Source organism: Artemia franciscana, chromosome 15 (genome assembly GCF_032884065.1).
Source record: "Artemia franciscana chromosome 15, ASM3288406v1, whole genome shotgun sequence".
NCBI classification, from domain to species: Eukaryota; Metazoa; Arthropoda; class Branchiopoda; order Anostraca; family Artemiidae; genus Artemia; species Artemia franciscana.
Window position 1 is genome coordinate 34,692,910 of NC_088877.1, and position 25,811 is coordinate 34,718,720.

General features: G+C 36.5%; 1 protein-coding gene across 3 annotated transcripts in view; it reads left to right on the forward strand.

Moving 5' to 3' along the window:
* LOC136036398 (transcription initiation factor TFIID subunit 1-like) overlaps positions 1-25,811 on the forward strand; it is a 129,984-nt gene that overhangs the window by 25,714 nt on the left and 78,459 nt on the right. For all 3 annotated transcript variants that reach the window (XM_065718593.1, XM_065718594.1, XM_065718595.1), the window contains exon 5: positions 611-790. In XM_065718593.1, the coding sequence (XP_065574665.1) occupies positions 611-790 (180 nt within the window). The remainder of the gene's footprint in view (positions 1-610; positions 791-25,811) is intronic.

Here is a 25,811-nt window from a genome sequence, read left to right on the forward strand (position 1 = left end):
TAAAGTAAAAGACATTTTTGGGGAAGAATATTACTTTAAGTTTAATTTACCCTTCAAATATTTAAAATCATGGATCCAATTGAGGGGAAATCGCCTTCCAGTACATAAGGAACAAAGATTAAAAGAAAATAAGGGTACAAATGGTAAGCATGGGTATTGCGGAATTGAGGATAATAAATTAGCCCATTTCCTCATGGGGTGCCAGAAGTTTGAAAGTCCTAGGGGTGAAATTTGGGGGACCATCGGTTAGTGCTACTTTCTGATATCCTGAGGTCTTCGAAGCCTGGAACCATGTGCAAAATGGCACGATATGTGGAAAAGGCGGGAGAGGCTCAGTCGAGCCCGAGTGAATGAAAATAAGTATTGTTGTTTTGTATTGAGTGTGTGTTCTATGCAATGTTGTATCATTAAACCATGTTGTGTTTGGCCGTAGGGCTCAAATAAACTTTTTCTTTTTTTCTTTCTTTCTTTAATGATAATTTGCACTATAATTGAAAAAACTGTATTATAAGTTTTAAAGACCCATAGTGCTAGTTGTAAACTGAATTACTAGATAAGCTGTCATTTGCATAAATTTGAGAAACTCACAAAGTTTAATTCGTTCTTTCAGGTTAAATTTTTAAGCGACCTTGAAACTGTGGCTGAAAAAGATAGTGACACTGAAAAGGCGGCAGATGACCGTGGTCCTTCTGTGGCAGATTGGAGGTATGGACCTGCACAGCTGTGGTATGATATGCTTGATGTTCCTGATACTGGAGATGGGTTTGACTACGGTTTTAAGCTTAAACAGGTATATATAATCAAATTATAGGTATTATTATTCCAAGCAGAACATATTCTTTTTGAAATGCCACTAATATAATTATTATGGCTGAATCGTTTAGTTTCGTTATAAAATATCGCATCTGTCCATACTTGCATGTTCATAGTTCATCCTTGCTTCTAGACAAAATTTCCGATTGCATTTACAAGTTTTTTTTACAAGTTTTTTGGATTCATAAGTTTTTTGTTTTTTTTCTTAGTGTGGGATCAGGTTCATCCATAACCTACTTTTCATATCGAAAAAATCAGATTTTTGTATTTTGACTTGTTTTTCAACAAGTCGGCTTTTCCAACAAGTGAGGAGACTCTTCACTTCCTAGAGGAGGTTTTACAACTCTTCTTCCTTCCCTATGGAAAGCTATGAACAAGCGTGCACAGGGGAGGAGAATTTTTCAGAACCCTGTTCCCCCCAGAAAAGTGAAAGATGACTTTTTTTGTGATTACTTTTTTTATTCTGACCTCTTTATCTATCTATATAAAAATAAGTTGTATGTCTGTTACACTATCTATCTATCTATATCTATATATATAAAAATAAGTTGTCTGTCTTTGGATCTGTGGATCAGGTGACGTCATGTTTCTGTGTCGGCCGACGTCATGAAACTAGTTGTCGTCATTTTTGCTTTGACGATGCTTAGTATATTGTAAAACACATTAATTTGGTTAATAATATACCATTTAAAACACCAAAATGAACATGCTGGAGTAGTCACTCGGTGAGAGAGGGTGTCAGAACGGAGAATGAAGGTCCCAGGTTCAAATCCTGGTTAGGCTAAAAAAGGTAAAAAACTAAAAACCAAAAAAAAAACTGAAAAAACTAAAAAACTAAAAAAACTAAAAACTAAAAAAAAAACTTAAAAAAAAGGGAAAAACTGAAAAATAGAAGAGAAAAAGAAAACTAATAAAATTAAGAATAAAAATAAAAAAAAAATAAAAAAGATAAAAACTAAAAAAAAAGTAAAAAGAAAAAACGAAAAAAAAATAAAAAAGCTAAAAAAAAAAGGTAAAAACCAATAAAAAACTAAAAAGAAAAAAACTAAAAAAAAATTTCATCTAAAAAACTAAAAAAAACTAAAAAAGGTAAAAACTAAAAGAACTAAAAAAGAAAAAAAAAACTAAAAAAAGGAAGAAAACTGAAAAATAAAGGAGAAAAAGAAAACTAAAAAAATATAAATAAAAATAAAAAAACTAAAAAGATAAAAACTTCAAAAAAAACTAAAAAGAAAAAAGAAAAAAACTAAAAAACCTAAAAAAGGTCAAAACCAATAAAAAAAAACTAAAAGGGGAACACTGGGACACAAATGACGACCGGGATACTGGGAATATAAATGACGACCGGGACACAGGGAATGTTCAATTAGCAATCACCATCAACAAAGCTCAAGGGCAATCATTAGAATCATGAGGTATAGATCTGAATATGGATTGTTTTTCCCATGGACAATTATATGTTGCATGTTCAAGAGTCGGAAAACCTGACAATCTAAATAAATGACGACACTCAAAGAGAAAGCGACCGGGACAAAAGGAATGTTCGATTAGCAATCAACAAAGCACCGGGACACAGGGAGTATAAATGACGACGACCGGGACACAGGGACATAACTACAAAGGGGACGCCGGGGTGCACAGGGGGATATATAAATGACGATGGCGACTCAGGGAATGGTCGATTAGCAATCACCATCAACAAAGCTCAAGGGCAATCATTAGAATCATGAGGTATAGATCTGAATACGGATTGTTTTCCCATGGACCATTATATGTTGCATGTTCAAGAGTCGGTAAACCTGACAATCTATTTATATGCACAGACAATGGGACAGCAAAGAATGTTGTATATTCGCAAGTTTTACGTAGTTAAAAACATATATATATATATATATATATATATAAATATATATATATATCTATCTATATTCACAGGTGGGACATAGGGACACAACTACAATGGCGCGTAACTAATATGGCGCGTAACGACTTACGCGCGCGGGGGGGCTTGGGGGGGGGGCGCGAAGCGCCCCCACCAACTAGGTGTTGGGGTGGCGCGAAGCGCCACCCGAACAGTTAGTCTATATATAAAAATAAGTTGTCTGTGTGTCTGTGTGTCGAGTGACGTCATGTCATCAGGTCGTTATGTCGTCATTATGACGATGACGTCATTAAAGGTATTTAAGACATTCGTTCACGGAAAAATGTTTAATCGTAAAATGACTGAAAAACCTACAATGTCAACAGCCGAGGAAGCTGCTCAAAGAGTCTATGCCAAAAAACTTGCTGCTGATAGAGAAAGTAAGAAAAGAAAGCGTGCCGAGGAATCACAAGAGCAACGCGAAATACCAGACTTGCTGCTAAAAGAGAAAGTGAAAAAAGAAGGCGTGCCGAGGAATCACAAGAACAGCAAGAAAACAGGCTTGCGGCTGATAGAGAAAGTAAGAACAGAAAGCGTGCTGAGGAATCACAAGAGCAACGCGAAACGAGACATGCTTCTAAAAGAGAAAGTGAAAAAAGAAGGCGTGCCGAGGAATCACAAGAACAGCAAGAAAACAGGTTTGCGGCTGATAGAGAAAGTAAGAAAAGAAAGCGTGCCGAGGAATCACCAGAGCAACCTGAAAATTATCGCCTGGCATTCAGGTACAGCCCAGTCGATGATTATAGCTTGAATAGATGTGTTCAAATTGGGACTATGTCTAAAATTTGTCCCTATTGCAAGTCCTTGAAATTCAATGGTGAAACAATGGGAATGTGTTGCGCCTCAGGAAAAGTTAAACTTCCTCTATTGGCTGCACCACCAGAGCCATTGAAGACTTTGCTTACTGGAACTACGTCAGAATCTAAGCGTTTTTTATCACAGATCAAAAAATATAACTCATGTTTCCAAATGACGTCGTTTGGTGCCCAAATCGAAAATCCAGATCAGTTTATGCCTACTTTCAAAGTAAAAGGACAAATTTATCATAGGGCAGGGTCCCTTCTACCATTCTCAGGCGAGAATCATAAATTTTTACAATTGTACTTCATTACTGATAGAAATTCTGAATTGAATGCACGTTGCGACATTTCTCCCAACGTTGAAAGGACAATCGTTTCCCAATTACAACATCTTTTCCACGAAAATAATAATTTAGTGCGTCTGTTCAAAACAGCCATCGATTTGATGCCTACTAATACGCATAAAATTGTTATTTCCGCTGACAAAACGCCTCCTGGCCAACATGTGCCAACATGTAGATACAATGCTCCAACTATCGACGAAGTGGCAATCGTTATGGTCGGTGATCAGTTTTTACCTCGAGATATTATTCTTCATAAGCGAAACGCTCAGTTGGTAAGAATTGCTGAAACTCATCGATGCTGCGATGCCCTACAATATCCTATCATTTTTTGGGATGGAGCCGACGGCTATCACTTTAATATTAAATTGATGAATCCAGCCACTAACAAAGAAATGAATAAGAAATGCAGTGCAATGCATAATTATTCCTATAGACTAATGATTCGGCAGGATGAAGACAATTAAATTTTAAAATGCCGTCAATTATTTCACCAATACGTCGTTGATATGTATGCAAAAATTGAATCAGAACGTTTGCTATTTATCCGTCTGAATCAGACCAAGCTCCGCTCTGAACAATACATTCATTTGCGAGATGCAGCTGTAAATGACGGTAATACCACAAACGTTGGAAGATTAACGGTTTTACCTTCGTCATATGCTGGCAGTCCCCGTCATATGCATGAATATGCTCAAGATGCTATTGCGTATGTTCGTCTCTATGGTCGTCCAGATTTATTTATTACATTTACATGTAATCAATCTTGGGACGAGATACAGCAGCTTTTACTTCAAGGACAATCGGCGGTTCATAGACATGACATTACGGCCCGTGTCTTCCGGCAAAAGTTGAAATCACTGATAAACTACATAGTAAAAGGAAGGTGCACGAAGCAATATCCTCGACTTTTAGTATCCAACACAATTACTGGCAATGATGGTTACCCACAACATAGAAGAAGATCTACTGAAGATGGTGGTAAAACAGCAATAATAAAGAAGCGTAACGGTACCACCATCGAAGTAGATAACCAGTGGGTTGTTCCATATTCCCCATTATTATCAGAAACATTTAATGCACACATAAACGTTGAATCCTGTAACTCCGTAAAGGTAATGCGTGACATGGCAGTTTTTGGCTTGTAGTCCGAAATCAAAGATATCGACGAAATCGTACAATATCAGGCTGGAAGATTCATTAGCAGTAATGAAGCTGTTTGGCGAATTCTTTCATTTCCGATACATGAACGTAGTCCAGCTGTTGTTCACTTAGCGGTACATTTACAGAATGGTCAACGTGTTTATTTTGCGGAATCCAACGTGCAACAAGGAGCCCTGAATCCACCGGATATAAAGTTAACTGCTTTCTTTTCGCTATGCAAAAATGATTATTTTGCAAAAAAACTGCTGTATACTGAAGTGCCTTCGTATCACACATGGGATACTAAAAATAAAGTATTTGAACGTCGAAAACAGGGTAAGTCAGTCGACGGCCAACCTACAATCTTCAAAGATACCACGATAGCAAGACTCTACACCGTTCACCCCAATCAACATGGATGCTCCTTTCTACGCCTGCTTTTGGTGAATGTACCCGGTCCGACGTCCTTTGAGTATTTAAGAACTGTAAACGGTACTATACATGACACTTACCGTAGTGCATGCCAAGCTCTGAATTTATTGGAGAATGACCACCACTGGGATAACTGCATCAATGACGCGTGCGAAACGTCAACTCCAAGTCAAAATTCGTGCATTGTTTGGCATCATACTAACAACTTGCTCTCCATCAACTCCTACAGAGTTATGGGAAAAATATAAATAAAAAATGTCCGAAGATATACTCCATCGAAAACGGTTAGAGACGTCAGATATGACTTTTGATTTTACATCATAAATTTATAACTACACTTTAGTTATTATAGAAGATTATTTATATATATATATATATATATATATATATATATATATATATATATATATATATATATATATATATATATATATATATATTTGTGCGTATGTATGGCAAACAAACCTATTCAGGATTTGGGAATGCCTTCACCTAATCGTACCGCTGCTGTCTCGACATGTGTAGAATTGGATCGTGAACAAAGTTACAGTACGAGTGATCCATTGTCGTATGTACAAAATAACATTTCCAAGTTAACGTCGGAACAAAAATACATTTATGATACGATAATGCATTGTGTCGATAAAACGTTGGAGAAATTTTCTTTTTGGATGCGCCAGGAGGTACTGGTAAAACGTTTGTGATAAAACTGATTCTGGCATCAATTCGGTCAAAAAATGATATAGCGTTGGCAATTGCGTCGTCCGGAATAGCCGCAACGTTGCTGCCTGGTGGAAGAACTGCTCATTCCTCTTTGAAATTGCCTCTGAATTTGCATTCTACAGAAACTCCCACGTGCAATATTTCCAAATCATCTGGGATGGGTAAAGTATTGCAGCAATGCAAACTTATTATTTGGGACGAGTGCACAATGGCACACAAAAAGTCGCTCGAGGCTCTGGATGAATGTTTGAAAGATTTGCGAGGGAATTGGAAACCCTTTGGCAGCACATTAATATTGCTTGCGGGAGATTTCAGGCAAACATTACCTATAATACCTAGATCAACCCCTGCAGACGAAATGAATGCTTGCCTGAAAAATTCTAATTTATGGGCACACGTAAAGACATTAAAATTAACTACAAATATGCGTGTCCGATTGCAAAACGATGACTCTGGTCAAACATTTTCAGATCAATTGCTGGCAATTGGAAACGGAAAGCTCCCAGTAGACTCAATTTCAGGACGTATACAACTACCTGCTGAATTCTGTAATTTAGTGACGTCCAAAAATGAATTGATTGAAAAAGTATTTCCGAATATTCTAAACAATTATAAAAATAAATGGCTAAGTGAAAGAGTGATTCTTGCACCCAAAAATATAGACGTCCACGAAATCAACAATATTGTTTTGACCAAGATTCGAGACCAGGCAGTCCTTTACAAGTCAGTCGACACAGTTTTGGAACCAAATGAGGCGGTTTTATCCATCTGAATTTTTAAATTCCGTGGATCTTTCAGGGTTTCCACCACACGTGCTACAACTAAAAATAGGCGTACCAATAATACTGTTAAGAAATATCAACCCACCAAAGCTTTGCAATGGCACGTGACTTGCCGTAAAAAAAAACTATGGAAAACGTAATAGAGGCCACAATCTTGACAGGGCCTTTTGAGGGTGAGGCTGTTCTTATTCCTCGCATTCCCATGATTCCAACGGATCTGCCGTGTCCCTGTGTACCACCTATGAATATAAATAGATTTATATATGTGTTTTGAACTACGTAAACTTGCGAATATACAACATTCTTGGCTTTCCCATTGTCTGTGCATATACAAAGCTTTATGTACTTATAATGACGTCATATGCAAACGCTCTTTTTACAAACAAACAAACATGCATACACACAACTCGTTTTTATATAGATAGATAGATAGATTGATAGATACAATACAATTGAACTGCGTAAAACTTGCGAATATACAACATTCTTCCCTGTCTAATTGTCGCTGCATATAAATAGATTGTCAGGTTTACCGAGCCTCGAACATGCAACGTACAATTGTCCATGGGAAAAACAATCAGTATTAAGATCTATACCACATTTTTCTAATGATTGACCTTGAGCTTTGTTGATGGTGATTGCAAATGCTAATCGAATTGGGAATTGCAATCTTTTAAATTGAAAAGGCAGGTTTTAAATTGAAATGTTTGACCAGAGTCATCGTTAGAATGCAAATTCAGAGGCAATTTCAAAGCGGAATGAAGAGTTCTTCCACCAGGCAGCAACGTTGCAGCTATTCCGGACGACGCAATTGCCAACGCTATATCATTTTTTGATCGAATTGATGCTAGAATCAGTTTTATCACAAACGTTTTACCAGTACCTCTCAATTGGGAAACGATTGTCCTTTCAACGTCGAGAGAAATTTCGCAACGTGCTTTGAAAGTAGGCATAAATTGATCTGGATTTTCGATTTGGGCACCAAACGACGTCATTTAAAAATATGAGTTATATTTTCTGATTTTTGATAAAAAACGCTTAGATTCTGACGTAGTTCCAGTAAGCAAAGTCTTCAATGGCTCTGGGGGTGCAGCCAGTTGAGGAAGTTTAACTTTTCCTGAGGCGCAACACATTCCCATTGTTTCACCTTTAAATTTCAAGGCCTTGCAGTAGGGACAAATTTTAGACATAGTCCCGATTTGAACACATCTACTATAATCATCGACTGGGCTGTACCTGAATGCCATGCGATAATTTTCACGTTGCTCTTGTGATTCCTCGGCACGCTTTCTTTTGGCATTATCTCTTGAAGCTGCAAGCCTGTTTTGAACACTTTCTTTTCTTACTTTCTCTATCAGCAGCTAGTTTTTTGGCATAGACTCTTTGAGCAGCTTCCTCGACTGTTAATGTTTAATTGTAGGTTCTTCAGTCATTTTACAATTAAACATTTTTCCGTCCACGATCCGTCCTTTAATGACGTCCTTTAATGTCCTTTTTTCCGTCCTTTAAGTCCTTTAATGTCCTTTTAATGTCCTTTTTTTCCGTCCTTTAATGACGTCATCGTCATAACAAACATGACGACAACTAACTTCATGACGACATGATGACATGACGTTACTCGACTGACATAACACACATACACCTTATTTTTATATATACTAGCTGTTGGGGTGGCAATTCGCGCCACCCCAACACCTAGTTGGTGGGGCGCTTCGCGCCCCCCAAGCCCCCTTCCCCCGCGCGCGTAAGTCGTAACGTGCCATATTATTTACGCGCCATATTAGTTACGCGCCATTGTAGTTGCGTCCCTGTGTCCCACCAATTATCGTAACTATCATTTTCAGTTTTGACACTCTTTGACTCCGCTGCCGCTTATCTTCAAACCTCATTTTCTTCCTTTTTCATTTTGGATTTTCATTTCTTCTCTCTTACCTAGTCTCTCCTTTAACTATTTTCCTCAACTCTCTTTGTTCCCTCTAACGTCAAGTCTCTAGTCAAAATCCATTTTCCTAATTTAAGAAAAAAAAATCCTCAAAATTGTGAAATGAAATATAAGGCAATTTACCTTTTACAGGTGGGCTACAATTTCACTGGTAGCATACTATCTTCCCAGATGTTTTCCATTATCTATTAATGAATTATCATTTTTTTTTGCAAGGGGGACGAGTGTTAAGAATATCTTATTGACCCTGATTAATCATTACTAGCAATCGATGCTGAGCCTAAAAATGATACAACATAACAACCAACTACAGTAATTCAAAAAGCTTTAGGTGATGAAATTTATTTATTGTTGACTATAGAGCCAAAACTATTTACCAATTGTGACTGTTGCATCCTTTTCCCTGGATGTGCCTTTCTTTTTTTTGTCTTAAAATCCAGCGTCATTGAATAATAGAAAGTGATTTGAAAATCTGTTAAAAATTCCTCATAGGGGCCTAAGCAAAAGCAATATAACATTTGCCGGTTGCATTGAATATGAAGAATTTCCTGTTCTAACCATCAAACCTGCAAATTAACGCGACCATCATTCTAAAAAAGTAGTGTTTTCATTGCCAGCCAGTGACAAAAATATTTGCAGTTGTGGGTCTGCCGTCTCTTTGTCTTTTGTTCGAATTAGTTTAGTTTAACAAATTAATTAATAGCTTCTGTACTCTTTTGGTCCAGTTTTACATGTACTCATTGGTCTAGTTTTACATGACGTTCCAGGTTTTAGATTTTTTCATTGTTCAGGTGGTGGGACAAAAACTTGTTTTCTTCCAACGAATTATCATTTATACCACTTATAAATTTTTGCACTCTGGGTCCTGTCTCATTTGATAGTCCAGGTTGTTGATTTTCATCTGTTGTGAATTTAATTTGCTCGGACTTATCTCTTGGTCTTAACACGTTTGATAGTTCAGGTGATCCTAAACAATCATCATTTAATTCTCATCGCTATCATTCTCAGTTTTGACACGTTTTGGTTCTCACAATCGCTTATCTTCTAATCCCATTTTTCTGTCTTCTTCATTTTGGATTTTCATTACTTCAGACAATCCTGCCAATGTCCTTTGCTTTAGCTACCCTTATTGGTCTAGTCTTACATTATGGGCCTGGCTCCAGATTTGTTATTTGTTCAGGTGGTGGGACAAAAGCTTCTTTTTTCTCCAACGAATTATCATTTATAACACTAATAATTTTTTTTTATTATGAGTCACTTGATGGTCCAGGATTCTGATTTTCACCCATTGTGAATTTAATGACAATGCCCTTTGCTTTAGCTGCCTTTATTAGTCTAGTGTTAGCCTACATGATGGTACAGGTTGTAGATTTGTTAATTGTTCAGGTGGTGGGACAAAAACTTCTTTTTCTTCCAACTAATGATTTTTTAGAAGACTTGTAAATTTTCATTTTGGGTCTACCTTTATATAATAAGTTTTTCATTCTGGTATTTCTTTTCATGTTGTATTTTTTCAGGATTTTTGATTAACGAAGCAAGTCCGATTTCTAACTCCGTTTGTCTGATAAGCTTCAAACTTTTTCGGGTTTTTGAATTGTTGTAATCCCTTGTTAAAATATTTACAAATATTTTTGTAATGACCAGTTTTTTGCTCTTTTGACAATTTAATGTCTTATCATGCTGGGGTCTTTTCAAAAATATATTTGATTCTTCAAGCAAGTCCGATTTCTATCAACGATTTCCACTAAGCTTCAAACTTTTGGTTTTATTGTTTAGTGTTTTTGGATTGTTGTAATTTCCTGTTAAAATATATACAAATATTTTTGGCTCTTTATCCAATTTAATGTCTTTTCAAAGATATTTGATTATTGAATCAAGTCAGATCTCTACTAAGCTTCAAACTTTTGTTTTTTCGAATTGTTGTAATCCCTTGTCAAAATCTATTGAAATATTTTTCCAAATGTCTGTTTTTTGCTCTTTAACCAATTTAATGTATTCTTTTCCATGCTTGAAAATCTTAAATTTTTCCACCCAGGTGTGAAAAGTTTGACGACGTCATTGCAATACTGATGTAAAAAAAATTCCGTCACTCACATAAATATTTTTTTTTCAAAAATTAAGGCTCTTAACAAATTTTCTCAAACTTCTGACATATCTAGATCGTTTTTTTTTTAGGCCAGAATATTCTAGTATGCCAATTTTACCGAAAAAATATGGATCTGTTTTCGAGAAAAATCAATACATTAATAAATACGCACATACACAATTATTGCTCACTTCTAAAGATAGTATATAGTAGTCATATGTTGTTACTACAAAGTGATATAGCTCCTATTCCACATTATTGCGATAGAGTGATTGATCAGTCGTGGTTCTAGTCTCTTGATCTGGTGCAAAATCTTGATTAGCCTCCCCCCTCCCCCCACAGCCTCACAATGAATTTTCAAGCAACATTAAAAAACATTTGTTAACAATATTATTCTCCATTTATTAATTAATTACTAGTTTGTTTTTTAATTTTTTCTTAATTTATTATTTATATATTTTCAATATTTAATTATCATTAATTTTTATAATTGTCATTTATATTTTTTTATTTTATTAATTATTTTAGTTTATTTACGCCTTCTTCTTCATTTTAATAAGAACAAAATTTCAAAAATCACAAAATTGTTATAACCTTTAGATCCTTATTTAAGAATTAACGACGTTTCTTGACTACTAAGGTCCCTGCAGTGCATTCCTGCAGTGTGATTCGATCTCTGGGTCCCGTATTACCAAGCTAAGGTCAAATCCACTGCGCCACCACTCCCCCCCCGCCCAACCGCCTGTGTGATTGTTACTGTGTCGTGACAAATATTGTTGAGGTGGGCAATATTTCATAACTGTCATGCCTGGAGATTGTATCTGACATTTTAAAATTTCTGAGATTCTTAAAATTGTTATTCTTAATCATTAGCTCTTAATTTTCATTATCCTATAATTCTTCTTATAATTCCTGTAATCCTTGATTCTCAAAACTGTGAAATCTTCTCAAAGGAAGAATAAGTAGAATAATGTAGATCAGAATGATCAATTTGGAACTGAATAGGGATTTCCTGAATAACCCTCCCTTTCAAAATGGCGTAGCAATGGCTTTTAGTAATTATTCACACACTTGTCATCAAGGGAAATTTGGGACTTTTCTCCATGAGAAAACATAGACAGATCCAATTAATTAAGTTTTGGCTGAAAATGCTGCAATGTCCCTCCTTAAGACTCATCAGAGCAGCGTATGATGAATTACTTACCTTGGGACAAAAATCGTCATGGCCCTTCCATGTCAAAAAACTACTGGACAGCACAGGTCTATCGTATGCATGGAATGGAGGATAGGGTCCAATCTCAGATCAAAAAGCCTTTCTGTCAGAGATCCAAACAAGGCTGGAAGACCAAGAAATTCAGAAATGGTGGAATGACCTTAGCCAGTCGGAAAGCTTAAGTTCTTACTATAAGGTGAAAGAAAATTATGGCGAAGAGCTATATTTTAAATTAGGGATTCCAAAATATTCCCTGAGGTCTTGGATGCAGGTGCGAGCAAACTGTCTCCCTCGTCACAGCATTTGGAAAAATAGGTGTCACCCGGAAATGCGGTATACTTGCCCAATTTGCGGTGATCTTGATGGGCTAGACCATTTTCTTTTCAGGTGTCAGGGGCTAAATGAGCTAAGAGGGAGCTTTCTTGGGGTGGGTGGTTGTGAGCCCCTTCTTGAAACTTTAAAGTCGACGTCGAAAATAAATATAGTAGCCGTGGCAAATTTTGTCCGGAAGGGTCTTGTTATTCGAAAGTCGATTGTTACATAATTTAGTTTGTTTGTTGTTATATATGTATGTATACGGCCTGAAAAATGGCTTTAAATACAGTCATTCATTTATTCATTCATTCATTATTTCAGAAATGAGGATGTTTCAAAAAGGTGTTTTAAATGTGACAGCAACGATTTATAAGTTGCACCTATAAGCGACGTCAACATATGTTATGTACATGCAGGAATTTTACGTAGGTTACTCCTGAATGTTGATCCTCCATAGTTATTATTGTTCTTTGTAAGAGATGTAAAGCTGAAACTTTTGTGGTTTTTGCCGTTCTCTAGAGGAAATTGAAAGACAAATTGGACGAAAGTTGAATTTTCTCCTTTTGTTAGATTAAAGTGAATTTTTTGCTTTTGTTTGATTTTATCCTTTTGTCGGATTAAAAGTTGGATTTTATCCTTTTGTTGAATTAAAGTTGGATCTTATCCTTTTGTTAGATTAAAGTTGGATTTTATCCATTTGTTGGATTAAAGTTGGATTTTATCCTTTTGTTTGATTAAAGCTGGATTCAGCATATAACCTGCTTGGTCGGAAAGCATGCTGTTCATCTCTGAGTATGTCGTCAAATTTCGTGTGCTTGCGATTCAAAAGTACTTGACAGAGGACTTTGCTTCCTGCAGACTGTAGAGTGATTCCTCGCCAGTTCTTACAATCAGCAGTTCTACCCTTCTTAAATAGTTTCTCTATAACCCCTTTTTTCAATCTGGGATTTCACTTTATGCCATTTTCTCTGCTGTTTCATAGTACAATATTCGCTCATGGGACAAATTCCGTTTTGAGCCCTTAAAGGTAGCGCCGTAATTTTGTCAAAATCCTTGGGGGGGGGGGGGGGGGGGTGAAGTTGGAACCAATTTTCCCAAATCAAGTGAAAATGACTTTGAAAACTGAAAAACAATTAGCCATATAGCCACAAAAAGCTAAAGATGTACTAGAGAAAACTGACCCTTTTCTGTGAATGCTTGAACTATCCGGGCTTATCTTAGTTTTGACAAGATCTTTGGAGCAAATAAATTTCAGCCGGGGAGGAGGCAAACTGGGGTCTGGAGGAGGGGCAAACTGAGGTCAGACGGTGGTAGTTAACCCTCTCTGCCTCATAGTAAATTATGCCCAGGCTGAAATGGCTAAGAGGACTCAAAACAGCCCGTAGTCCCAAAAAGTTTAAAAGTATGTTTCTAAATAAACTGACTTGTGAGGAATAATTGCCAGTTTGCGGCTGATTAAGGAAAGGTAATCATTTACTTTCCTTAGTCTTAATAGGAAAATGCTATTTTGAATGGGAATTTGCAAAAAGATTAAAAAGAGCTTGAAACCTTTCAATAATGACGTCAGTTTTGTTGTCGTGCCATTTCTATGTGGTTTCAGGCTCTTTCGATAGAGTTCTGGAAATTTGTTTTCTTCATAATGTTTTATTATAAGTCTAAGGAAAATAATAATTACCTTTCCTGAATCTGCTGCAAATTATATTTTTTTTTTTCACTAGACATTTTTTTTAACATTATTTTTATAGGCAACTATGTACCGTTTTACCTTTGGGGCCCTATTAAGGAATAAGATGGAATTTGTCCCTGGAACAATTATTGAACTATGAAATCAAGAGAGGTATGCACTTTTATCCTAGCTAAATTGTGTCGTAAACTGCAAATCTACTGTAATTTCTGGATAGCCCCGCTTCGTTTTGCTGGCTTAATGTCGTTATAAAGGTGAAAAGTGAAAATCACGAGGCGTGATAACTGTAGGCAATACAATAGCAAGAACATACCTGTTTACACTATTTTTACAACTAGTTTATTTCATCATGTCCCAAAATAAAATTATTTATTACCTTGTGCCGGAGTAGTGGAGGGTTCTGGTTGTTCGTGTCCGAGAGATCTCAGGTTCAATCCCGCCCGGTGCAAGGAATTATGGTCAATTATTCCAATATAACAATTTTTTTTATTACTTATACTGGACAGATTTGGAAATAGTAAGGTAGTTACCCTTGTTTTGGGGTATATTTGTGTGCATATTTTCTTGTGTATATTTGTAATATGCAATAAATGAATATAAATATGTATTAGCTTTTCAATATATTTATATATGTATATATATATTTTTTTTCATGTGTTTTAGATTTTCAGTTACATTTTTATGGCACTTGGTATTAACCAATTGACATATAGCAATTATAAATTCTGTCGGTCTGTCTGCCGGTCCCGGTTTTGCTACTTTAGGCACTTCCAGGTAAGCTACGACGATGAAATTTGACAGGCGTATCAGGGACCGGACCAGATTATATTAGAAATAGTCCTTCTCCCGATTTGATCGTCTGGGGGTTGGGGGGTGGGGGCCCCGTTAATTCTGAAAAAAATAGAAAAATTGAGGTATTTTGAACTTACCAACAGTTGATCAGATCTTAATAAAATTTGATGTTTGGAAAGATATCGTGTCTCAGAGCTCTTATTTTAAATTCTGACCGGATCTGGTTACATGGGGGGGGGGGAGTTGGGAGGGGGACACCTAAAATCACGGAAAACCCCTAGATTGGAGGGATCGAGATGAAACTTGGTGGGAAAATAAGCAGAAGTCTTAGATACGTGATTTACATAATTGTAACAGATTCGCTCTATTGGGGGGGGGGGTTAATTCTGAAAAATTAGAAAAAATGATGTATTTTTAACTTACGAAGGAGTGATTGGATCTTCATGAAACTTCATATTTAGAAGAACCTCGTAACTCAGATCTCTTAGTTTAAATCTCAACCGGATCCAGCGTCATTGGGGGGAGGGCAGAGGGGGGGGGACCGGAAATCTTAGAAAATACTTAAAGCGGAGGGATCAGGATGAAACTCGATGGGAAGAATAAAAACCTGTCTAAGATACGTGACTGGCATAACCGACCAGATCTGTTCTTTTTGGTGGAGTTTTGGGGAGGGGGGGGGGGTAAATTTGAAAATTGAGGTATTTGTAACTTACGAAAGGGTGACTAGATCCTAATGAAATTTGATATTTAGAAGGATCATGTGCTTTAAAGCTCTAATTTTAAATTCCGACCAAATCCTGTGACATTGGGGGGGGGGGGGGTGAGTCACTGAAATTTGATATTTAGAAGGAATTCGTGTCTCAGAGCTCTTATTTCAACTCCCGACCAGATCTTTTGACATTGGGGAGAGTTGGAGGGGGAAATCTAGGAAAACACTTGGAGTGGAGGAACCGGGATGAGGCTTGGTGGATAGAATAAGCAAAGGTCCTTGATAAGTGATTGACGTGACCATACTGGATTCGCTCTCTTTGGGGGAGTTGGGGGGACAGGTTCAGGGATTTGGCGAGTTTGGTGCTTCTGGACGTGCTAGGACGATGAAAATTGGTAGGTGTGTCAGGGAACTGCACAAACTGACTTGATAAAGTCGTTTTCCTAGATTCGACCATCTGATGGGGGGGGGGGGTTAAAGGGAGAGGAAAAATTAGAAAAAATAGGTATTTGTAACTTACGAGTGGGTGATCGGATCTGAATAAATTTTGATATTTAGAAGGGCATCGTGACTCAGAGCTCTTATTTTAAATCCTGACTGGCATTAAGCCTCTGATTTTCCTTTTAAATCAATCTACTGATTCGAATTTTGTTAGAATTTTGCTAAGAATTTTGCTACAGCTCATACCATATGAGCTCTTGGCTCTTAACTCTTCTTGCCTCGTCACAATTGCCATTTTGGTATTTTAATGTTTTTGGATTGTTGTAATTTCCTGTTAAAATATATACAAATATTTTTGGCTCTTTATCCAATTTAATGTCTTTTCAAAGATATTTGATTATTGAATCAAGTCAGATCTCTACTAAGCTTCAAACTTTTGTTTTTTCGAATTGTAATCCCTTGTCAAAATCTATTGAAATATTTTTCCAAATGTCTGTTTTTTGCTCTTTAACCAATTTAATGTATTCTTTTCCATGCTTGAAAATCTTAAATTTTTCCACCCAGGTGTGAAAAGTTTGACGACGTCATTGCAATACTGATGTAAAAAAATTCCGTCACTCACATAAATATTTTTTTTTTCAAAAATTAAGGCTCTTAACAAATTTTCTCAAACTTCTGACGTATCTAGATCGTTTTTTTTAGGCCAGAATATTCTAGTATGCCAATTTTACCGAAAAAATATGGATCTGTTTTCGAGAAAAATAAATACATTAATAAATACGCACATACACAATTATTGCTCACTTCTAAAGATAGTATATAGTAGTCATATGTTGTTACTACAAAGTGATATAGCTCCTATTCCACATTATTGCGATAGAGTGATTGATCAGTCGTGGTTCTAGTCTCTTTTGATCTGGTGCAAAATCTTGATTAGCCTCCCCCCTCCCCCCACAGCCTCACAATGAATTTTCAAGCAACATTAAAAAAAATTTGTTAACAATATTATTCTCCATTTATTAATTAATTACTAGTTTGTTTTTTAATTTTTTCTTAATTTATTATTTATATATTTTCAATATTTAATTATCATTAATTTTTATAATTGTTATTTATATTTTTTTTATTTTATTAATTATTTTAGTTTATTTACGCCTTCTTCTTTATTTTAATAAGAACAAAATTTCAAAAATCACAAAATTGTTATAACCTTTAGATCCTTATTTAAGAATTAACGACGTTTCTTGACTACTAAGGTCCCTGCAGTGCATTCCTGCAGTGTGATTCGATCTCTGGGTCCCGTATTACCAAGCTAAGGTCAAATCCACTGCGCCACCACAGGACCCTTTAGATCCTTTATTTGAAAATTTTTCACCTTTAAAATTCCTGCGCCCGGGGTAATTGCCCCTCCCCCCCCCCGCCCAACCGCCTGTGTGATTGTTACTGTGTCGTGACAAATATTGTTGAGGTGGTCAATATTTCATAACTGTCAAGCCTGGAGATTGTATCTGACATTTAAAAATTTCTGAGATTCTTAAAATTGTTATTCTTAATCATTAGCTCTTAATTTTCAAAATCCTATAATTCTTCTTATAATTCCTGTAATCCTTGATTCTCAAAACTGTGAAATCTTCTCAAAGGAAGAATCAGTAGAATAATGTAGATCAGAATGATCAATTTGGAACTGAATAGGGATTTCCTGAATAACCCTCCCTTTCAAAATGGCGTAGCAATGGCTTTTAGTAATTATTCACACACTTGTCATCAAGGGAAATTTGGGACTTTTCTCCATGAGAAAACATAGACAGAAAACAGTTTTGGCTGAAAATGCTGCAATGTCCCTCCTTAAGACTCATCAGAGCAGCGTATGATGAATTACTTACCTTGGGACAAAAATCGTCATGGCCCTTCCATGTCAAAAAACTACTGGACAGCACAGGTCTATCGTATGCATGGAATGGAGGAGAGGGTCCAATCTCGGATCAAAAAGCCTTTCTGTCAGAGATCCAATCAAGGCTGGAAGACCAAGAAATTCAGAAATGGTCAAATGACCTTAGCCAGTCGGAAAGCTTAAGTTCTTACTATAAGGTGAAAGAAAATTATGGCGAAGAGCTATATTTTAAATTAGGGATTCCAAAATAATCCCTGAGGTCATGGATGCAGGTGCGAGCAAACTGTCTCCCTCGTCACAGCATTTGGAAAAATAGGTGTCACCCGGAAATGCGGTATACTTGCCCAATTTGCGGTGATCTTGATGGGCTAGACCATTTTCTTTTCAGGTTTCAGGGGCTAAATGAGCTAAGAGGGAGCTTTCTTGGGGTGGGTGGTTGTGAGCCCCTTCTTGAAACTTTGAAGTCGACGTCGAAAATAAATATAGTAGCCGTGGCAAATTTTGTCCGGAAGGGTCTTGTTATTCGAAAGTCGATTGTTACATAATTTAGTTTGCTTGTTGTTATATATGTATGTATACGGCCTGAAAAATGGCTTTAAATACAGTCATTCATTCATTCATTCATTCATTATTTCAGAAATGAGGATGTTTCAAAAAGGTGTTTTAAATGTGACAGCAACGATTTATAAGTTGCACATATAAGCGACGTCAACATATGTTATGTACATGCAGGAATTTTACGTAGGCTACTCCTGAATGTTGATCCTCCATAGTTATTATTGTTCTTTGTAAGAGATGTAAAGCTGAAACTTTTGTGGTTTTTGCTGTTCTCTAGAGGAAATTGAAAGACAAATTGGACGAAAGTTTATTTTCTCCTTCTGTTAGATTAAAGTGAATTTTTTGCTTTTGTTTGATTTTATCCTTTTGCTGGATTAAAGTTGGTTTTTATCCTTTTGTTGGATTAAAGTCGGATTTTATCCTTTTGTCGGATTAAAAGTTGGATTTTATCCTTTTGTTGAATTAAAGTTGGATCTTATCCTTTTGTTAGATTAAAGTTGGATTTTATCCATTTGTTGGATTAAAGTTGGATTTTATCCTTTTGTTTGATTAAAGCTGGATTCAGCATATAACCTGCTTGGTCGGAAAGCATGCTGTTCATCTCTGAGTATGTCGTCAAATTTCGTGTGCTTGCGATTCAAAAGTACTTGACTGAGGACTTTGCTTCCTGCAGACTGTAGAGTGATTCCTCGCCAGTTGTTACAATCAGCAGTTCTACCCTTCTTAAATAGTTTCTCTATAACCCCTTTTTTCAATCTGGGATTCCACTTTATGCCATTTTTTCTGCTGTTTCATAGTACAATATTCGCTCATGGGACAAATTCCGTTTTGAGCCCTTAAAGGTAGCACTGTAATTTTGTCAAAATCCTTGGGGGGGGGGGTGAAGTTGAACCAATTTTCCCAAATCAAGTGAAAATGACTTGAAAACTGAAAAACAATTAGCCATATAGCCACAAAAAGCTAAAGATGTACTAGAGAAAACTGACCCTTTTCTGTGAATGCTTGAACTATCCGGGCTTATCTTAGTTTTGACAAGATCTTTGGAGCAAATAAATTTCAGCCGGGGAGGAGGCAAACTGGGGTCTGGAGGAGGGGCAAACTGAGGTCAGACGGTGGAAGTTAACCGTCTCTGCCTCATAGTAAATTATGCCCAGGCTGAAATGGCTAAGAGGACTCAAAACAGCCCGTAGTCCCAAAAAGTTTAAAAGTATGTTTCTAAATAAACTGACTTGTGAGGAATAATTGCCAGTTTGCGGCTGATTAAGGAAAGGTAATCATTTACTTTCCTTAGTCTTAATAGGAAAATGCTATTTTGAATGGGAATTTGCAAAAAGATTAAAAAGAGCTTGAAACCTTTCAATAATGACGTCAGTTTTGTTGTCGTGCCATTTCTATGTGGTTTCAGGCTCTTTCGATAGAGTTCTGGAAATTTGTTTTCTTCATAATGTTTTATTATTAAGTCTAAGGAAAATAATAATTATCTTTCCTGAATCTGCTGCAAATTATATTTTTTTTTCACTAGACATTTTTTTTAACATTATTTTTATAGGCAACTATGTACCGTTTTACCTTTGGGGCCCTATTAAGGAATAAGATGGAATTTGTCCCTGGAACAATTTTTGAACTATGAAATCAAGAGAGGTATGCACTTTTATCCTAGCTAAATTGTGTCGTAAACTGCAAATCTACTGTAATTTCTGGATAGCCCCGCTTCGTTTTGCTGGCTTAATGTCGTTATAAAGGTGAAAAGTGAAAATCACGAGGCGTGATAACTGTAGGCAATGCAATAGCAAGAACATACCTGTTTACACTATTTTTACAACTAGTTTATTTCATCATGTCCCAAAATAAAATTATTTATTACCTTGTGCCGGAGTAGTGGAGGGTTCTGGTTCTTCGTGTTCGAGAGATCTCAGGTTCAATCCCGCCCGGTGCAAGGAATTATGGTCAATTATTCCAATATAACAATTTTTTTTATTACTTACACTGGACAGATTTGGAAATAGTAAGGTAGTTACCCTTGTTTTGGGGTATATTTGTGTGCATATTTTCTTGTGTATATTTGTAATATGCAATAAATGAATATAAATATGTATTTTAGCTTTTCAATATATTTATATATGTATATATATATTTTTTTTCATGTGTTTTAGATTTTCAGTTACATTTTTATGGCAGTTGGTATTAACCAATTGAAATATAGCAATTATAAATTCTGTCGGTCTGTCTGCCGGTCCCGGTTTTGCTACTTTAGGCACTTCCAGGTAAGCTAGGACGATGAAATTTGACAGGCCTATCAGGGACCGGACCAGATTATATTAGAAATAGTCCTTCTCCCGATTTGATCGTCTGGGGGTTGGGGGTGGGGGCCCCGTTTATTCTGAAAAAAATAGAAAAATTGAGGTATTTTGAACTTACCAAGAGCTGATCAGATCCTAATAAAATTTGATGTTTGGAAAGATATCGTGTCTCAGAGCTCTTATTTTAAATTCCGACTGGATCTGGTTACATGGGGGGGGGGAGTTGGGAGGGGGACACCTAAAATCTTGGAAAACACTTAGAGTGGAGGGATCGGGATGAAACGTGGTGGGAAAAATAAGCACAAGTCCTAGGTGCATGATTGATGTAACTGGAACGGATCCGCTCTCTTTGGGGTAGTTGGGGGGGGGGGGGGGGTTAATTAAAATTTTTTAGAAAAAATGAGGTATTTTTAACTTACGAACGTTTGATCGGATCTCAATGAAACTTGATATTTAGAAGGATATCGTGGCTCGAAGCTCTTATTTTAAATCCCGACCAGATCTGGTGACATTGGGGTGAGTTTGGGGCGGGGGAACCTAAAATCACGGAAAAGCCAAAGATTGGAGGGATCGAGATGAAACTTGGTGGGAAAATAAGCAGAAGTCTTAGATACGTGATTTACATAATTGTAACAGATTCGCTCTATTGGGGGGGGGGGGGGTTAATTCTGAAAAATTAGAAAAAATGATGTATTTTTAACTTACGAAGGAGTGATTGGATCTTCATGAAACTTCATATTTAGAAGAACCTCGTAACTCAGATCTCTTAGTTTAAATCTCAACCGGATCCAGCGTCGTTGGGGGGAGGGCAGTGGGGGGGGGACCGGAAATCTTAGAAAATACTTAGAGTGGAGAGATCAGGATGAAACTCGATGGGAAGAATAAAAACCTGTCTAAGATACGTGACTGACATAACCGACCAGATCTGTTCTTTTTGGTGGAGTTTTGGGGAGGGGGGGGGGGTAATTTTGAAAATTGAGGTATTTGTAACTTACGAAAGGGTGACTAGATCCTAATGAAATTTGATATTTAGAAGGATCATGTGCTTTAAAGCTCTAATTTTAAATTCCGACCAAATCCTGTGACATTGGGGGGGGGGGGGAGTCTTACTGAAATTTGATATTTAGAAGGAATTCGTGTCTCAGAGCTCTTATTTCAACTCCCGACCAGATCTTTTGACATTGGGGAGAGTTGGAGGGGGAAATCTAGGAAAACACTTGGAGTGGAGGAACCGGGATGAAGCTTGGTGGATAGAATAAGCAAATGTCCTTGATACGTGATTGACGTGACCGTACTGGATTCGCTCTCTTTGGGGGAGTTGGGGGGACAGGCTCAGGGATTTGGCGAGTTTGGTGCTTCTGGACGTGCTAGGACGATGAAAATTGGTAGGTGTGTCAGGGAACTGCACAAACTGACTTGATAAAGTCGTTTTCCTAGATTCGACCATCTGATGGGAGGGGGGTTAAAGGGAGAGGAAAAATTAGAAAAAATAGTTATTTGTTACTTACGAGTGGGTGATCGGATCTGAATAAATTTTGATATTTAGAAGGGCATCGTGACTCAGAGCTCTTATTTTAAATCCTGACTGGCATTAAGCCTCTGATTTTCCTTTTAAATCAATCTACTGATTCGAATTTTGTTAGAATTTTGCTAAGAATTTTGCTACAGCTCATACCATATGAGCTCTTGGCTCTTAACTCTTCTTGCCTCGTCACAAGTGCCATTTTGGTATTTTAATGTTTTTGGATTTTTGTAATTTCCTGTTAAAATGTATACAAATGTTTTTGGCTCTTTATCCAATTTAATGTCTTTTCAAAGATATTGGATTATTGAATCAAGTCAGATCTCTACTAAGCTTCAAACTTTTGTTTTTTCGAATTGTTGTAATCCCTTGTCAAAATATATTGAAATATTTTTCCAAATGTCTGTTTTTTGCTCTTTAACCAATTTAATGTATTCTTTTCCATGCTTGAAAATCTTAAATTTTTCCACCCAGGTGGCATTTATTAATTAGTTACTAGTTTGTTTTTTAATTTTTTCTTAATTTATTATTTATATATTTTCAATATTTAATTATCATTAATTTTTATAATTGTTATTTATATTTTTTTTATTTTATTAATTATTTTAGTTTATTTACGCCTTCTTCTTTATTTTAATAAGAACAAAATTTCAAAAATCACAAAATTGTTATAACCTTTAGATCCTTATTTAAGAATTAACGACGTTTCTTGACTACTAAGGTCCCTGTAGTGCATTCCTGCAGTGTGATTCGATCTCTGGGTCCCGTATTACCAAGCTAAGGTCAAATCCACTGCGCCACCACTCCCCCCCCCGCCCAACCGCCTGTGTGATTGTTACTGTGTCGTGACAAATATTGTTGAGGTGGTCAATATTTCATAACTGTCATGCCTGGATATTGTATCTGACATTTTAAAATTTCTGAGATTCTTAAAATTGTTATTCTTAATCATTAGCTCTTAATTTTCATTATCCTATAATTCTTCTTATAATTCCTGTAATCCTTGATTCTCAAAACTGTGAAATCTTCTCAAAGGAAGAATCAGTAGAATAATGTAGATCAGAATGATCAATTTGGAACTGAATAGGGATTTCCTGAATAACCCTCCCTTTCAAAATGGCGTAGCAATGGCTTTTAGTAATTATTCACACACTTGTCATCAAGGGAAATTTGGGACTTTTCTCCATGAGAAAACATAGACAGATCCAATTAATTAAGTTTTGGCTGAAAATGCTGCAATGTCCCTCCTTAAGACTCATCAGAGCAGCGTATGATGAATTACTTACCTTGGGACAAAAATCGTCATGGCCCTTCCATGTCAAAAAACTACTGGACAGCACAGGTCTATCGTATGCATGGAATGGAGGAGAGGGTCCAATCTCGGATCAAAAAGCCTTTCTGTCAGAGATCCAAACAAGGCTGGAAGACCAAGAAATTCAGAAATGGTGGAATGACCTTAGCCAGTCGGAAAGCTTAAGTTCTTACTATAAGGTGAAAGAAAATTATGGCGAAGAGCTATATTTTAAATTAGGGATTCCAAAATAATCCCTGAGGTCATGGATGCAGGTGCGAGCAAAGTGTCTCCCTCGTCACAGCATTTGGAAAAATAGGTGTCACCCGGAAATGCGGTATACTTGCCCAATTTGCGGTGATCTTGATGGGCTAGACCATTTTCTTTTCAGGTGTCAGGGGCTAAATGAGCTAAGAGGGAGCTTTCTTGGGGTGGGTGGTTGTGAGCCCCTTCTTGAAACTTTGAAGTCGACGTCGAAAATAAATATAGTAGCCGTGGCAAATTTTGTCCGGAAGGGTCTTGTTATTCGAAAGTCGATTGTTACATAATTTAGTTTGCTTGTTGTTATATATGTATGTATACGGCCTGAAAAATGGCTTTAAATACAGTCATTCATTCATTCATTCATTCATTATTTCAGAAATGAGGATGTTTCAAAAAGGTGTTTTAAATGTGACAGCAACGATTTATAAGTTGCACATATAAGCGACGTCAACATATGTTATGTACATGCAGGAATTTTACGTAGGCTACTCCTGAATGTTGATCCTCCATAGTTATTATTGTTCTTTGTAAGAGATGTAAAGCTGAAACTTTTGTGGTTTTTGCTGTTCTCTAGAGGAAATTGAAAGACAAATTGGACGAAAGTTGAATTTTCTCCTTTTGTTAGATTGAAGTGAATTTTTTGCTTTTGTTTGATTTTATCCTTTTGCTGGATTAAAGTTGGTTTTTATCCTTTTGTTGGATTAAAGTCGGATTTTATCCTTTTGTCGGATTAAAAGTTGGATTTTATCCTTTTGTTGAATTAAAGTTGGATCTTATCCTTTTGTTAGATTAAAGTTGGATTTTATCCATTTGTTGGATTAAAGTTGGATTTTATCCTTTTGTTTGATTAAAGCTGGATTCAGCATATAACCTGCTTGGTCGGAAAGCATGCTGTTCATCTCTTTGACGAGTATGTCGTCAAATTTCGTGTGCTTGCGATTCAAAAGTACTTGACAGAGGACTTTGCTTCCTGCAGACTGTAGAGTGATTCCTCGCCAGTTCTTACAATCAGCAGTTCTACCCTTCTTAAATAGTTTCTCTATAGCCCCTTTTTTCAATCTGGGATTCCACTTTATGCCATTTTCTCTGCTGTTTCATAGTACAATATTCGCTCATGGGACAAATTCCGTTTTGAGCCCTTAAAGGTAGCACCGTAATTTTGTCAAAATCCTTGGGGGGGGGGAAGTTGGAACCAATTTTCCCAAATCAAGTGAAAATGACTTTGAAAACTGAAAAACAATTAGCCATATAGCCACAAAAAGCTAAAGATGTACTAGAGAAAACTGACCCTTCTCTGTGAATGCTTGAACTATCCGGGCTTATCTTAGTTTTGACAAGATCTTTGGAGCAAATAAATTTCAGCCGGGGAGGAGGCAAACTGGGGTCTGGAGGAGGGGCAAACTGAGGTCAGACGGTGGTAGTTAACCCTCTCTGCCTCATAGTAAATTATGCCCAGGCTGAAATGGCTAAGAGGACTCAAAACAGCCCGTAGTCCCAAAAAGTTTAAAAGTATGTTTCTAAATAAACTGACTTGTGAGGAATAATTGCCAGTTTGCGGCTGATTAAGGAAAGGTAATCATTTACTTTCCTTAGTCTTAATAGGAAAATGCTATTTTGAATGGGAATTTGCAAAAAGATTAAAAAGAGCTTGAAACCTTTCAATAATGACGTCAGTTTTGTTGTCGTGCCATTTCTATGTGGTTTCAGGCTCTTTGGATAGAGTTCTGGAAATTTGTTTTCTTCATAATGTTTTATTATTAAGTCTAAGGAAAATAATAATTACCTTTCCTGAATCTGCTGCAAATTATATTTTTTTTTCACTAGACATTTTTTTTAACATTATTTTTA